The 13055-nt window shown below is 36.4% G+C and overlaps 2 protein-coding genes across 3 annotated transcripts; one reads left to right on the forward strand and one right to left on the reverse strand.

Moving 5' to 3' along the window:
- The first annotated feature begins 373 nt into the window (after nucleotides 1-373).
- LOC306763095 (T-cell surface antigen CD2-like) lies at nucleotides 374-3381 on the forward strand. Of its 2 annotated transcripts, none has more exons than XM_079249781.1 (6): nucleotides 374-490; nucleotides 1715-2035; nucleotides 2224-2481; nucleotides 2567-2770; nucleotides 2865-2966; nucleotides 3090-3381. In XM_079249781.1, exons 1-6 carry the CDS (start codon nucleotides 442-444, stop codon nucleotides 3275-3277), a joined length of 1122 nt encoding a protein of 373 aa, XP_079105907.1. In that variant the 5' UTR covers nucleotides 374-441; the 3' UTR covers nucleotides 3278-3381. The 2 variants fall into 2 exon arrangements, with proteins under 2 accessions (XP_079105907.1, XP_079105908.1); XM_079249782.1 differs by having other exon boundaries at nucleotides 3093-3381.
- A 3722-nt stretch (nucleotides 3382-7103) lies between these two features.
- Nucleotides 7104-11742, reverse strand: LOC306763365 (homeobox protein CDX-1-like; the record flags this gene model as incomplete). The annotated part of the gene is made up of 3 exons (XM_079250151.1): nucleotides 7104-7295; nucleotides 10216-10364; nucleotides 11394-11742. 3 exons carry the CDS (start codon nucleotides 11740-11742, stop codon nucleotides 7104-7106), a joined length of 690 nt encoding a protein of 229 aa, XP_079106277.1.
- Nucleotides 11743-13055: the final 1313 nt, after the last annotated feature.

Raw genomic sequence — 13055 nt, forward strand, 5'->3', positions numbered from 1 at the left:
TTTCTGTATTTAATTTACAATTAATTACTTGTAACACGTTATTAGATAAATATCAATAAGTAATATAAACCAGTCTTTTTATGCGTTTCCATCAGCTTCTCTTATTTCACATAATGCACAAAGACGTATTTAAGTATTAGCTTTCAGTCTCATAACCTGTTTTACTTTAAATTTAGATTGTTTCCATGTCTTTTTCAGTACAACACACACACAGCCTCTCAGACCGTCGGCTTAAAGAGGAAGTAGAAACTCACATCACTTCCTTTCTCCCTCTCTCTGAAGGAAAGATGATTACATTAATGCTCTGACTGGTCACCAGTTTCAACACATTCTCTGAGACTGACTGCCAGCAAGACACACTGCAGAGTGTTCAGAACAAAGTACACATGTTGGTTTTTAGGTAAAAAGTCTGAAAGCAGCTGAGCTGAGCCTGGAGGAGACATGGAAGCTGTGGTTGGACTGTTGCTGATGCTGCTCGGAGTCTCTCATGGTGAGTTGTTCAGTTATCGCATGTGGCGCATTGTTGAATATTAATTTCATAAATGGATGACATCATCAACAGTAACGATATCTTTGTTTTCCAGTATCCTCACTGATGTTAAGCAGCTCATATACTGGAAACCAGTTGCTGTTTTTTTTCTTCCTCTTTTTCCTTCTTGTCATCATTTATTTGTTCCCTAAATTCTGCTCAAAATCATTTGGAGTATTATTTGAACAGATTCTGACTTTATATATATATATATTTTTTAAGTATTAATAATTTGGAATTTTACATTAATTTAATTAATTTACATTAAAATGAATATTATTTTAAACCAACATGAGTATTATGACAGAGTGACAGGTAACAAATAATGCTATTATAGTATATGCTGAGTATTGTTTAAACAGATTCTGACTTCATATTATTTTTTTTAAAAATGTATTAATAATTTGGAGTTTTACATTAATTTATTTGATTTACATTAATTTAAACTAAATATGCATTTGAAACTAACATGAGTATAATGACAGAGTGACAGGTAACAAATAATACTATGATAGGACATGTTTGGGTAGAGAGTAGTGGTTATTTGCTTTTTGACACCTTCACAGTCTTTTTTAAAGTCAAATCGATGTATCCCTGAGGTGTTGTTCATCAGCAGTCATGAAAAACAATGTTTGAACAGTGTATAATACAAATGAAATAAAATGTAATTATTAATCAGATAGTTCTTAAATGATATGAAATGAGATAGTTCTCCCATGATATTGTTACAGATGTCTGCTATAAATTATGTTGTGAAACTAAATGTATTCTAATTGTGATTAAAGTCAGTTTGATTTGTCACAATGACCCATGACAGCGATGAAGCAGAAACAAAAGAACCTTCCTGTTGATCGAGCTGAGAATAATTCTGTAATCATTCATTCATTATTTGCATTCATGGTTTTCCTGCTGGAATATTTAAATATCTTTGGTGGAACAAGTCTTGACAAAGTCTAAAAGGCTACAGGATGCATCCTAACTGTTTCCCCATCACAGACGTGTGTGATGTTCAGTTTTACTATCTTAAATACTTTTAGGCATAATTTAAAGGCATGATTTTAACAAAAGATCTTTTTCAGGATAATGTTTACATTTTATTGAAAAAATGTTGTCTTGTGCTGGTGGGAAATTTCAATGCTCAAAAGACTTTTTTGTAACTTTTCTTGTCATTTGAAAACTTTCCAGGTGTGAAAACCAGCTGTGATGGCAGACAAAATGGAACTCAGTGTTATGGAGCTTTGGGAGGAACTGTGGAGCTCCGGCTGATGAACAACACCTCAGGGATACATCGATTTGACTTTAAAAAAGAAACACTCAACATACTCAGATGGTTAAATGATAACATTTTATTAAATGAAAGGAAAAACAGATCTCTTTTTATTCCCAGTAATGGAACATTTAGGATCAATAATCTGAACAAGAACGATAGTGGTCAATATAAACTTCAAGTGTTTGATTCAGAAGGAAAAGAAACAGAAAACAAGATTTTCCATTTGACTGTACAAGGTAAATAACTACCGTACTTTCTATCAAAAGAATTTGGATAATTTATAGATCTAATTTACATGTTTTCTTAATGATCTATATAACATCATATTCAAATACTGGTATTCTGAATCTCCCTGATCCTCCATTTAAAAATTCATTAAAGCTTAATTTCGATACTAAAAGCCATCTGTGTGTGTTTTTCTCAGCTCTTGTGTCCTCTGTCCAGCTGGTCTCTGAGTGTCTGTCTCAGGGAGAGATGAAGGTGTCCTGCTCCTCTGAGGGAGGGGACAGTCCTCACTACAACTGGACTCTGGATGGACACACACTGACAGACACTAAGATCCTGTCTGAAAATAATGAGACAAACAGCATCACACTGAAACAAGATGTCTCAGGACGTCTGGTCTGTTCAGTCAGCAATCAAGTCAGTTCTGTCTCCAAAGAGGAGGACATATCTACCTGTGGTGAGTGAGGAAGTCATGGAATCAGCTGCTGCTGATGATAATAATATTAATGATTAAGAATATATGTTGTCTTGTTTGCTTTCAGGTTTCATATTTATTGACTGCAATTCCAACGGGACACGCATACCAATGTGGGTCCATAAAGACAATAAAACCCTCTGTAGTGAACCAACAACAGTTCCCACAGATGTTACACATACTACTGTGGGTAAGCAGACAGACTCAAGTCAAACATCCACCAATAACATTTCATCCACTCAACCTTCCAGCCTTGAAAACACTTTCATTAGTAAGTGTATGAAAATACCACTACCATGGATTCATAAATGTTTCAGTATCTGATGACTTAGAAATCTGTTTTCTGTCTTTTACATTTAAAATAGGACATTTACCAGTAGTGGGAGGAGTTTTCGCAGCTCTGGTTGTTTTATTAGTAGTTGGCGTAATAATCATCTGTACTCAGAAGAAAAAGAAAACCAGTAAAGGTATGGAGAACAACTTTCTTTTATCTATGATCTGATACTTTTACAGTTTGTTATCTTTATCCCCCCAAAAATAAAAAGACGACTCTACAGTTCATAAACTAAGCCAGCATTACTCCTTTCCAGCAGAGGAAGGAGACGAGCAGGAGCTAACCTACGCTGATGTCAGGATTGTGCAGAAGCAGAGGAGGCAGATTGAACAGAGAGTCGATTTGGAGGTGGAATACGGCCAAGTCAAGTTTTCCGAGCGACCTCGGCAGACTGAGACAGCAGCAGATGACTGTGTGTATGCGAAGGTCCGTAAAGGCAGATGATGTAGGCTTGGCTTGCATTTGTTAATTGCAACTCGGTTCAGAGTATCCTGTCAAACAGTTTGATGTTTAATTGTTTTCGTTTTCATTCCTGACGCAGGATTTTACAGAACTGAATTTGTTATGCTGTTTTTTATTTTGTAGAATTTTTGTAAACTTGAAGCTCACATGAAAATGATGCATAAATTTGCAGAGCAGTTTGATGAATATTAATTCACGTCTGTATTTACTGGTGTACATAACATAATACACATGTATAAAGCTGAATTAAAGAAATGTACTTATAATAACTTATATTACCATTTAGTTATTGTGCAGGTATTTATTCCTTTGGGTTTACAGTATGTTGGTAGCTGCATTAATCAAAAGGATTCTAGTAAACTATATATATATATATATATATATATATATATATATATATATATATATATATATATATATATATATATATATATATATATATATATATACATATCACTCCTTGATGCCTCCACATGATAGATATCAACACAAACACATTTTAGCAGTGACAAGCACTAATAAGTTTCCATGATGTTAATACTTCCTGTATTTTATCTCTAAGTGGAAAGTCTAACAAAACTAAATATATGTTTTTAAGAAAAAGAAAATAGCTCAACACTGTGCCTTTACCATTTTGAACAATACTGAGCTGACTAGACCCTTAATGTAAATATTATTTTAAGTGGCTTTAGTTATTTTAAATTTGCAAATAATGATATAAAAAGTGGAATTAGGCTTGATTCTGTCATTCCTGAGATAAATAGCGAGCAGCCTTTTAAAAAAAAAAAAAAACAAAAAAAAAAAAACATACAAAACCACAAAATCTTATTGTTCATATTGTACATGGAAACCAAACAACAGTTCTGACTCACCTGGTTTTAAATAAATAAGATGAGTTAACAAGATAGAGGTGTCTGTTTGAAACAGGCTGTTGATCACATTTCCTTTCTTCTTTACAAGAGATGGAAATGAAAATAGTTTTCTTGAGAAATTCAACATGCAGTTTGCAAGAAAGCAACATTTAACAACTTGTCAGATCTGAAGCCAAGATCTTTCGTCTTTGAACACCATCAAATCACCACTTCTATATTTAAATTAATCGCTTAGTAACTTGTTTCTTCTTTTGCAAGTTCCTGTGAGAGAAGAACTGATAAGGATCAATTTTGATAAGAAAAATAACTTTGAAATTTTGTCTTTCTTTAATTTTAGTTTCAATCTTCAAGTTTGAAGGAGAGACATTTTTTTTATATAATTGTTATTTGGAGCACACATCATTAGATGTTCAGCTGTTTCTAAGCTTCTTGACCGTATACGTATGTAATAATAGATTTAGCTCCTCACACACACACACACACACACACACACACACACACAGACACATTTGTTTAATTATGCAACATCTCACCACAGGGAAGAAATTGAGATGACAAACAGATTTATAACTCTGTTTATGAAACTTTTCAGACCCATGTGCTCCTTTATTAAAACAGAAAAACAATCAAAAAAAAAAAAAGTTGCAAGTACAAACCAGCTTAAATCGAATGTTTAAGAGGCTGCTTCTTTGTTAAAGCTTAAGCAGATATGATCAGCAGCTGTTTGGTGTGTGTGGATCTGAGCAGGCAGAGATCAGGGCCTTTCTGAAGCACTTCAATACATGTTCATAAAAACCAATGTTAAATAAAAAAAATAAATGAACTTGGACCTGTTTGTTTCACTGTAATTAGTTTGTTTTCTTTCTTTAAGTTCCTGCAGATCCTATTAATAGCATCTGCCACTGTTTTGTCAGTATTTAAAGTAGTCATGCATGATAGGTTAAATTTTTTTTTCCCCTTGTTGATTTTTGTGGCAATTCAGTCATGTGCTCAAATTTTGCTTGACAAGATTGACATTTGCTTTCAGTGGTTTTAATCAGCAGCAGAGGTTACTGCAGATCTCGATTTGATAGTTTAAGGTTAAAGGCTAACAAATGTTCAGCTGATTCATCGTGCCATCGAATATGTTTATGATCCCAAAGTTGCAGAGTCCTTAAGAAACCACCTGATGTGTTTGTTGTTGTTGTAGATATGATCTGTATTCTACTGTAAAAATGTGGGCTTGGAAATTGTTGAATATTGTATCAGAAATGTGACTTTTTCACTCAGAGCTGTTATTAAACATATATTTTATCCCCATAAAAACCAGGTGATTTTACTGTTATGGTACTTTCAGTCAATGTTGCCATGCCAAAGCTATTAAACCATAAAACAGTGTTACCAGTTTTAACATGAAAGTAAAAGATTTTGAGCGATCAGAATGGTTATTTTTATTTATATCAAATCAAATTTTATTTAAAGTGTAAAATCAACGTGAAATGTGTTCTCAGTACACTTTGCAAATAAAAGCCAACAAAAAGACTACATTAAATACCATAAACATAAAATTATCTTTAAAACAGTATTAAAGTTATAAGCATCAAGTCTTCGTTTCTTCATATACACATATAGCAAGTCTGAACGCTTTCAACTGCTCTTTACTTTTAGTTCCTTTTTTGTGGCATTGTCAAGATGTCTTGTGCTGTAATTTTTATTTTTCTAGACACTGCAATGAAGACACTGCAATGAAGAGGAAGTAAATGATTACAAAATGTGGCTTATGGAAACACAGAAAATATGCTTGCATGAAAAAAGCGTTCTTTAATACAGCAACTATGCTTCATCTGTACAAACAACACAGCTAGCAATAACTTCACCTGAAACACAGTGCATGTGTCTTGCAGAGCCAATAAGGAAACGCTAACAGCAGGGCATTATAAACTGCACAAACTGTTGGTTGCATTTTCTTAAAAAGTCTTTATCGGCCTAATATTGTCTGCAGGTTTACAACACAACTGAATGTCTGTCTTTCTTGCTTCACTGACTGAGCAACACGTGGCACAAGGTTGAGCAAGTTAGGATGTGGCTCAATTTTGTGGTCTTGACATCTTTTTTCCAGGGCCATTTTTAAACTCTCTCTCATTATCTTATGAGAATCACAATGTTGTAGCTCAGTAAAAACACATTATAATGTGTTAATAAAAATAAAATATGTTCTCAAATCACATGATCCTTGTTTTAGGACATACTTATTAACATTTCTGCACAGTCACATCACATCTAATGTGAAGCAGCTTCCTCTTCTCAATCCGCAACACTTTTTGGTTTCAAAGGTGTTATATATTCTGAATTAGTGTTTTAACAGAAAACACTTTAAAACAGTATTCAAAATAAGATACGCCTATACAAGGCATTAGACCTGTGGTTATTACAATTCCTCTTTTCTCACTGTTTTTTTTTTTTTTTTTTTTTTTTTTTTTTAACACACACGCACACTCCTGTTTCCTACAACTGAAGTGCAATTTTACTTCCCTACAGATAAACATCAGGGCTATTTTCTACATCTGTGAAACTGCAAAATGTTATTTGTGATAGGGAGATATTGCAGATAAGTGCAAACGAAAACCAGAAAGATACAACAATCCCATCTCTTTGCAAATGTAGATGAAATTTCACACATAAAAAAGTAATTGCATTCTTTACACCTTAAAAGTTCAGAGAAAAGACAACAAAAAACTTCTATGAATTGTGCTTCATTGTCGTCAGCAGTTAAGTGGCGCATATGCCTCAAAAATTAAAAGCAGTAGAGTCTTGATGAAATAATCTCTTTTATTAAGTGTTGTGTTAAAAGATTTGATCAGTATACACATTCTATTAAACACAGTGATGGTCAACAAATAAAAACAAAACATTATTTACACATCAGAGACTGCATCAGTCTTTTGCATGAAATCTTGCTAGTATTCTTCAGATTTGATTTCAGACATCATGTTGGAGTTGGGGCTGGGACTGGTGGCAAGGTGGGCATCAGCATGTCCACCCAGCATGGGTGGGGTTAGAGTTGTTGTGGAAGCCTGCTGGCTGTGTTGCAGTTTTTTCCTGTTGATCTTCCTCTCTTTGGCACGTCTATTCTGAAACCAGATCTTCACCTGAAGCACACAAAAAACACTCGATAACGTTATGGGTTCTCACTACTTCAAATACAATTTGTGACAAGTTACAATGTGCTTTTTATTCTTTTTACTAATAGACATAATTTGTATCAAACTAAAGCAGTTTGTGTTAACATTCACTTCCCCCATCCTTTTTATTTCTGCTGTGGTTTTTCAAATTTCTTGTGAATTACACTGGGAAGTGTAAGTAGTGCACATAAACAGCTGTTCGCAGCCTGAATAAACAACAAGAGCATCATGAAACCAAGAGTCTGCAGCATTTCACCACCAACACCCCTTGGTAAATACTGTAACACTTTGGATTCAACGGAGTGTTACAGTGTTACGTATTTGACACACATACACGCATACACACCTACAAGTGAACTGTGACTCACTTATCATACCTGCCTCTACTAAGGGACTACATTTGAATATTGCCAGGAAGTTGCTTTTTTTATTGCTTCATACATGAATTGTGCTCAGTGCAAATGAAACAGATCATTCATTCACTTCATTCATTCATTCATCTATTCATTCATTCGTTGGTTGGTTGGTTGGTTCATTCATTGGTTGGTTGGTTGGTTCATTCGTTGGTTGGTTGGTTGGTTCATTCGTTGGTTGGTTGGTTGGTTCATTCGTTGGTTGGTTGGTTGGTTCATTCGTTGGTTGGTTGGTTGGTTCATTCGTTGGTTGGTTGGTTGGTTCATTCATTGGTTGGTTGGTTGGTTCATTCGTTGGTTGGTTGGTTGGTTCATTCGTTGGTTGGTTGGTTGGTTCATTCGTTGGTTGGTTGGTTGGTTCATTCGTTGGTTGGTTGGTTGGTTCATTCGTTGGTTGGTTGGTTGGTTCATTCGTTGGTTGGTTGGTTGGTTCATTCGTTGGTTGGTTGGTTGGTTGTTTCATCCGTTCGTTCGTCCGACCATTCATTCGTTCGTTCGTTCATTCATTCATTCATTTATTCAATCATTCAATCATTTAGTCATTGTTCATTTTCCATACTAGATATTTAGTTCAGGGTCATGGGAGACTGGGAACTATCCCAGGAATAAGCAGGGGAGAAGCAGGGTACATACTGGACACGTCGCCAGTCCAATGAGGAAACTCTGGCTTTGCAGTTATCATCTCGTACACAGTGACTCAGATACAGCAGTGTTGGTGAACAGCAAAAAAGTGTTCTGACCTGAAAGACAAGTTTTGTTCTTTGTGTTTTATGTGAGATTTGAAGTTTATTTTATTGTCAGTTATTTCTCCAGTACATTTATGCTTTTAGACTTTTAATATTGAAACAATTTCATTGCATTTGTAGATGTGCATCTTTTATTTTAAACCTTTTCAGTGTTTCTGAGTCCAAGCAGTTATTTTAATCACGAAACGGTCTCTTTCTCTTAGTGGAAGGCAACCTGAGGGTCCAAATCATCAAATATATTTAATTAAGTGTAGCATTTAAATGACTTCCAAATAATTGTATTCCATTTATATTTACTTGTATCCCTTTGTTTTAAGCTCTTGGGCTTTAGTTCTGCTTTAATTTATGTTTTTAACTGATTATGTTGCTTTCTACGCCCATGTTTTGTGAATTAATTTATGTTCTAATTTTTCATCCTGTGTTATTGTGTAGCACTTGTTTCTTTGTTCAGGTTAGCATTCTTTATGTTGACATGGTTTTAGTTGGCTAATTCCACTTTCCTTCTACCCGTGTTGTTATTAATTCCTGCAGTATTTTTACTTTTTCTTTTCTTTCATTCATGGCCAGATCCTTGTTCTGTTCCTCTTATCTCATCTTTGTTTCTTCCTGGTGTCTTTAATTGTCATCAGTATTTCTAATGTTTGCTTATGAGTTCACCTTGTTCTTTCCTGTCATCAAAAAAATTAGATTGCATTTGTTACTATGCCCACCTGTGTACTGCTTCTTTTCTCTGCAATTGCATCCCTGTTTCCCATGCACCTCAATTTGAGTAGTTAGTTTAATTTTTTTTAAAGAATGTTAAAAGAAAATTTGTGTTTTATGATGGATGATCAGCTAACTTTCTCTTACCAAGCTGCATTCGTCTCTCAATTGTGTCACTGTGTACTCATATGAAACCCAAGAAGATCATGTAGTGTTTGGTGGCGTGCTCTTGTAGCAGACCTCCCTGCTTGCACAATAAAATACCTTGAAAATGTCCAGAACACTGAAACACTTCTGATGTTCGATCAGTCAGAAAGGAAATGAATTACTCCATTATTCACCAAACTCCACTACCCCTTCCTGTCCAAACAAAATACAAGAAACTAGGTAATGTAAGAGCTTACAGAGAGACAGCAAGGTCTGCAAACTGCAATCTAGATTCAGTCATACCGGCTTCTGCTCCTTCTCAACCACAGCATCATCTGCTATCAGAACAAACAAAAGCATTTTAACATTTTTCTCTAGACAATATCTCCTCTTCTAACACACTGAAACTGTTCTTACTTTCACTTCATGCTTGTTCTACTTAAATTCAGATGGAGACTAGGGTTTCTAACTGCTCTGAATCATGGATATTGTGCTCTTTCTTGTAACTACCGGTGGAAAAAAGCATCTGTTTGACTTAAAGTAATTAGATGCAAATGTATAAAAGGGGAAGTGTCACGTTCTGTCAACCAATAGATATGCAAGATGGTCCTCAGTGCAGTACACTTTAGGGTTATGCAGCTGTAGTGTTTTTATGGCCTGCATGACACAAACTCCCTCTTCAGAAGGAAGCTGTGGAAAGAACATAAATAGTGCTGTGTTTTCGAATGGTTTCAGGATTTAGAACAAATCCATAGCCTTGATTTTAGTAATTAAGGAATTACTTGACACCAAAATTACATTAAAATATCAATTTTCTTTGGGGTTTTTATGGTCACACTTTCACTATGCCACATCCTTCATGCGCACCACTTCTCTAACCTGTCTCTCTGAGAGGCTGAGTGCCATCGACAGCTCGGCCTTCCTCCTCATGGTGATGTAGTGGTTGTACTGGAACTCTTTCTCCAGCTCAAGCCTTTGGTGGTCTGTGTACACCACCCTGTACTTGTCCTTAGTCCGAGTCTTCCCCCCTTGACCAAAAAACAATTCTAGATTAGTAAGAAAATAAACACAACTTTGGATAATTAATTAAGTACTCAAGGCGTGTTTGCTTCTCGAACGTCTTCCTCCCTTCCTGTAGTGCAAACAGGAATTAATGTGTCAGTGAGTCACATGCAGCGTGGTCAAACACGTCTGGTGCCATGTTCAAGTTCAGGCGCCACTTAAATCCTCATCAGCTTAATCAATCATGTTAAAAATAACTAATGCAAAGACTGCCATTTGCTTATAATCAGTGGCACCCCTTATCATGGTGAGTGATGATTACATAGGTGTTTACACAGGCAGCTATTCATTGACATAAATGTTCACATATGCAGACACACTGCGGGAATTATTGATTACGAAATTTTACTAAATGACAGCATTGATCGAACACACAGACACATGTAGGAGTTGAGGGTTCGCCTTTAGAGTAGATTTGGTTTGACGCCTGCAGACTTCCTGCACAGTCGGTGTAATCTATCTGTTTTGTCACTGCTTTGCTGCCACCCTCTTGACAGAAAAGTTGGGACGTTCTACCCTGTGCAGACTTCACGGCCTCAGCTCACTGATATCTCAAAACATGCTGTCGGAAGGGAGTGGTGAACAACTTGATGAATGTTATGTGTGGCTAGCCTGACTTTATATTCTATGTTGACTCTGTTGCCGTCTAGGAAAATGTGTTTTACTACGTCTGTCATCTGATCTCCTGCAACACTACAGTTTTGTCATGTGTTTGCACTGTCATGTCTGTCTAATCATTAAAGGTGTTATCAAGATTTAGCTTTTCCTGTCAGTGTAAGGTGTTGACATTTGGGGTATTTGATGCGTGACAGTTCATGAGATGCATGCATATGTAAAATAATATCTGATAACACATGTTTGTATGTCAAATAAATAACATGTCTGCCCAAACTTAATGCTTCATAGTATAAATACATTGTACATGAAAACTGCAATGAATCAAACAATAAAGACTAGAACATGTCTGCATTCAACGTTGTAGATTAAAATCCTACCTGACACAGTGTGTCTGATGGACTCTGGTGATCTCCTGCTGGTGAAGGGGTCCTGTCCAGAGATGAAGTTGTAAGCTGGGAGGGAGCCTCCTCCGGCGGCTGAAGGCACGCTGTTCAGCTCCTGGGAGATGAAGCTGACCTGCCCGGTTCCGGGGCTTGACACAGGGAAGTTGTACAGATAGTCCTCCCGAGGAGTGAAAATGGGGTTCCAGGTGGTCGTGGATGGGTCAGCGACTCCCGAGACGTGTTGGTGATAACCGGTGAAGTCATAGGCAGGCGGCGGAATGTACTGACCGTTCACTGACAGCTGCTGGGTCGGTTGTCTCACCGACTGGGAGTTGGGGTACATACCGGTGTCCTGGGTCGACGGGCAGGATGACTCTCACTGGGTTTTAACTCGGTGGTTTAAACCTCCTGACGCATGTTAGGGCCCGGTCCAGGCTTCAGTCTAAGGTTCAGTCTTATTACTGCCCAGCTACCTGTGCAGCAAGACTACACACCTTTATGGATTTACTGCCAAGGAGTTCAAAAGTATCAGCATGACGTCACGTTTCACCTGGGATCCACCTGCCTGCCCGTCTCGACGACGTCAGGCCAATGACCCCAATTTACCCAGTCTGCCCTGATGGATCTTATTGGCAGGACTGGAACCATGCGCGTGAGCAGGTCAGAACCCCCTGCAGTGCACATTAGAAGTCGTGACCCGAAAATAAATTAATTCTGCAAAGCTTAAATCTGACAGCTTGTTATCTTAGTGGGAAGCATGGCTGGAATTAGCTTCTTCTTATTAATAATATTTAATGATTGGGAGATTTTTATTGATGGAACATTAGATTGCATTACAGTCAAATTCCCTTAACTATTGCCAGGTAGTCTATATTTAAATATATTATTAGATACACTTACATAATATAACTTTTAGTGAATGATAAGGATAACTATCTTGAAAAAAAAAAAGATTAGTGTCTTTTTCTCCTCGTGTTGTTAATGCGATCAGCTGAAGTGAAAAGTGGATTTCCATTAACATATTAAATTTATTTAATCCCTTTAGGATGAAAGATTTGGAACTATCAAAATTAAACTCAAAATAGTGATTTAAATTTGGATTTAAGTGAGTAATAAAGACCAAAGCAAGTAGGTTACTTCCCCTCATGTCCATTCTTAAAGCATCCTGAGGAGGGCAGCAGAAAACAAAATACGAGCAGCTGCATCATTTCCCAACAAGATCTGCATGACTCTTTTAACTAAATCCCTTTTAAAAACGCAGACAAGCTTATGCTGCTTCCTCTGTGTCAAAGTTTTGAAGCTTGAGTTTTGTACTTCTGAATCCCAAAAACATTCACCAAGATTTACATTACTTCTCAAAGGTCTAGAACTTCACATGCAATTAACAAGTTGTAGGCTGTTGTTAATGGGAATAGAAGTGTTGCCATCTTGAACATTAAGGAAAATGACTTATAAAGATGGAAAGCTGAATGTGAATTGTTAATGGTCGATTAGAAAACCACCTTTTGAAAACTGATGACGGTTTAGTTCCTGCACTTAAAAAAATCTTGAGATAATACGTTAATGTACAAACAAGAGAATGAGGTTTCTCTTTTATGTTTATGAGTCGTGTACTATATTTACAAGCTCTCAAAGTTCAGACACTTTTCTGCTGCT

The sequence above is a fragment of the Telmatherina bonti genome, assembly GCF_933228915.1.
Source record: "Telmatherina bonti genome assembly, chromosome: 12".
Lineage (NCBI taxonomy): Eukaryota > Metazoa > Chordata > Actinopteri > Atheriniformes > Telmatherinidae > Telmatherina > Telmatherina bonti.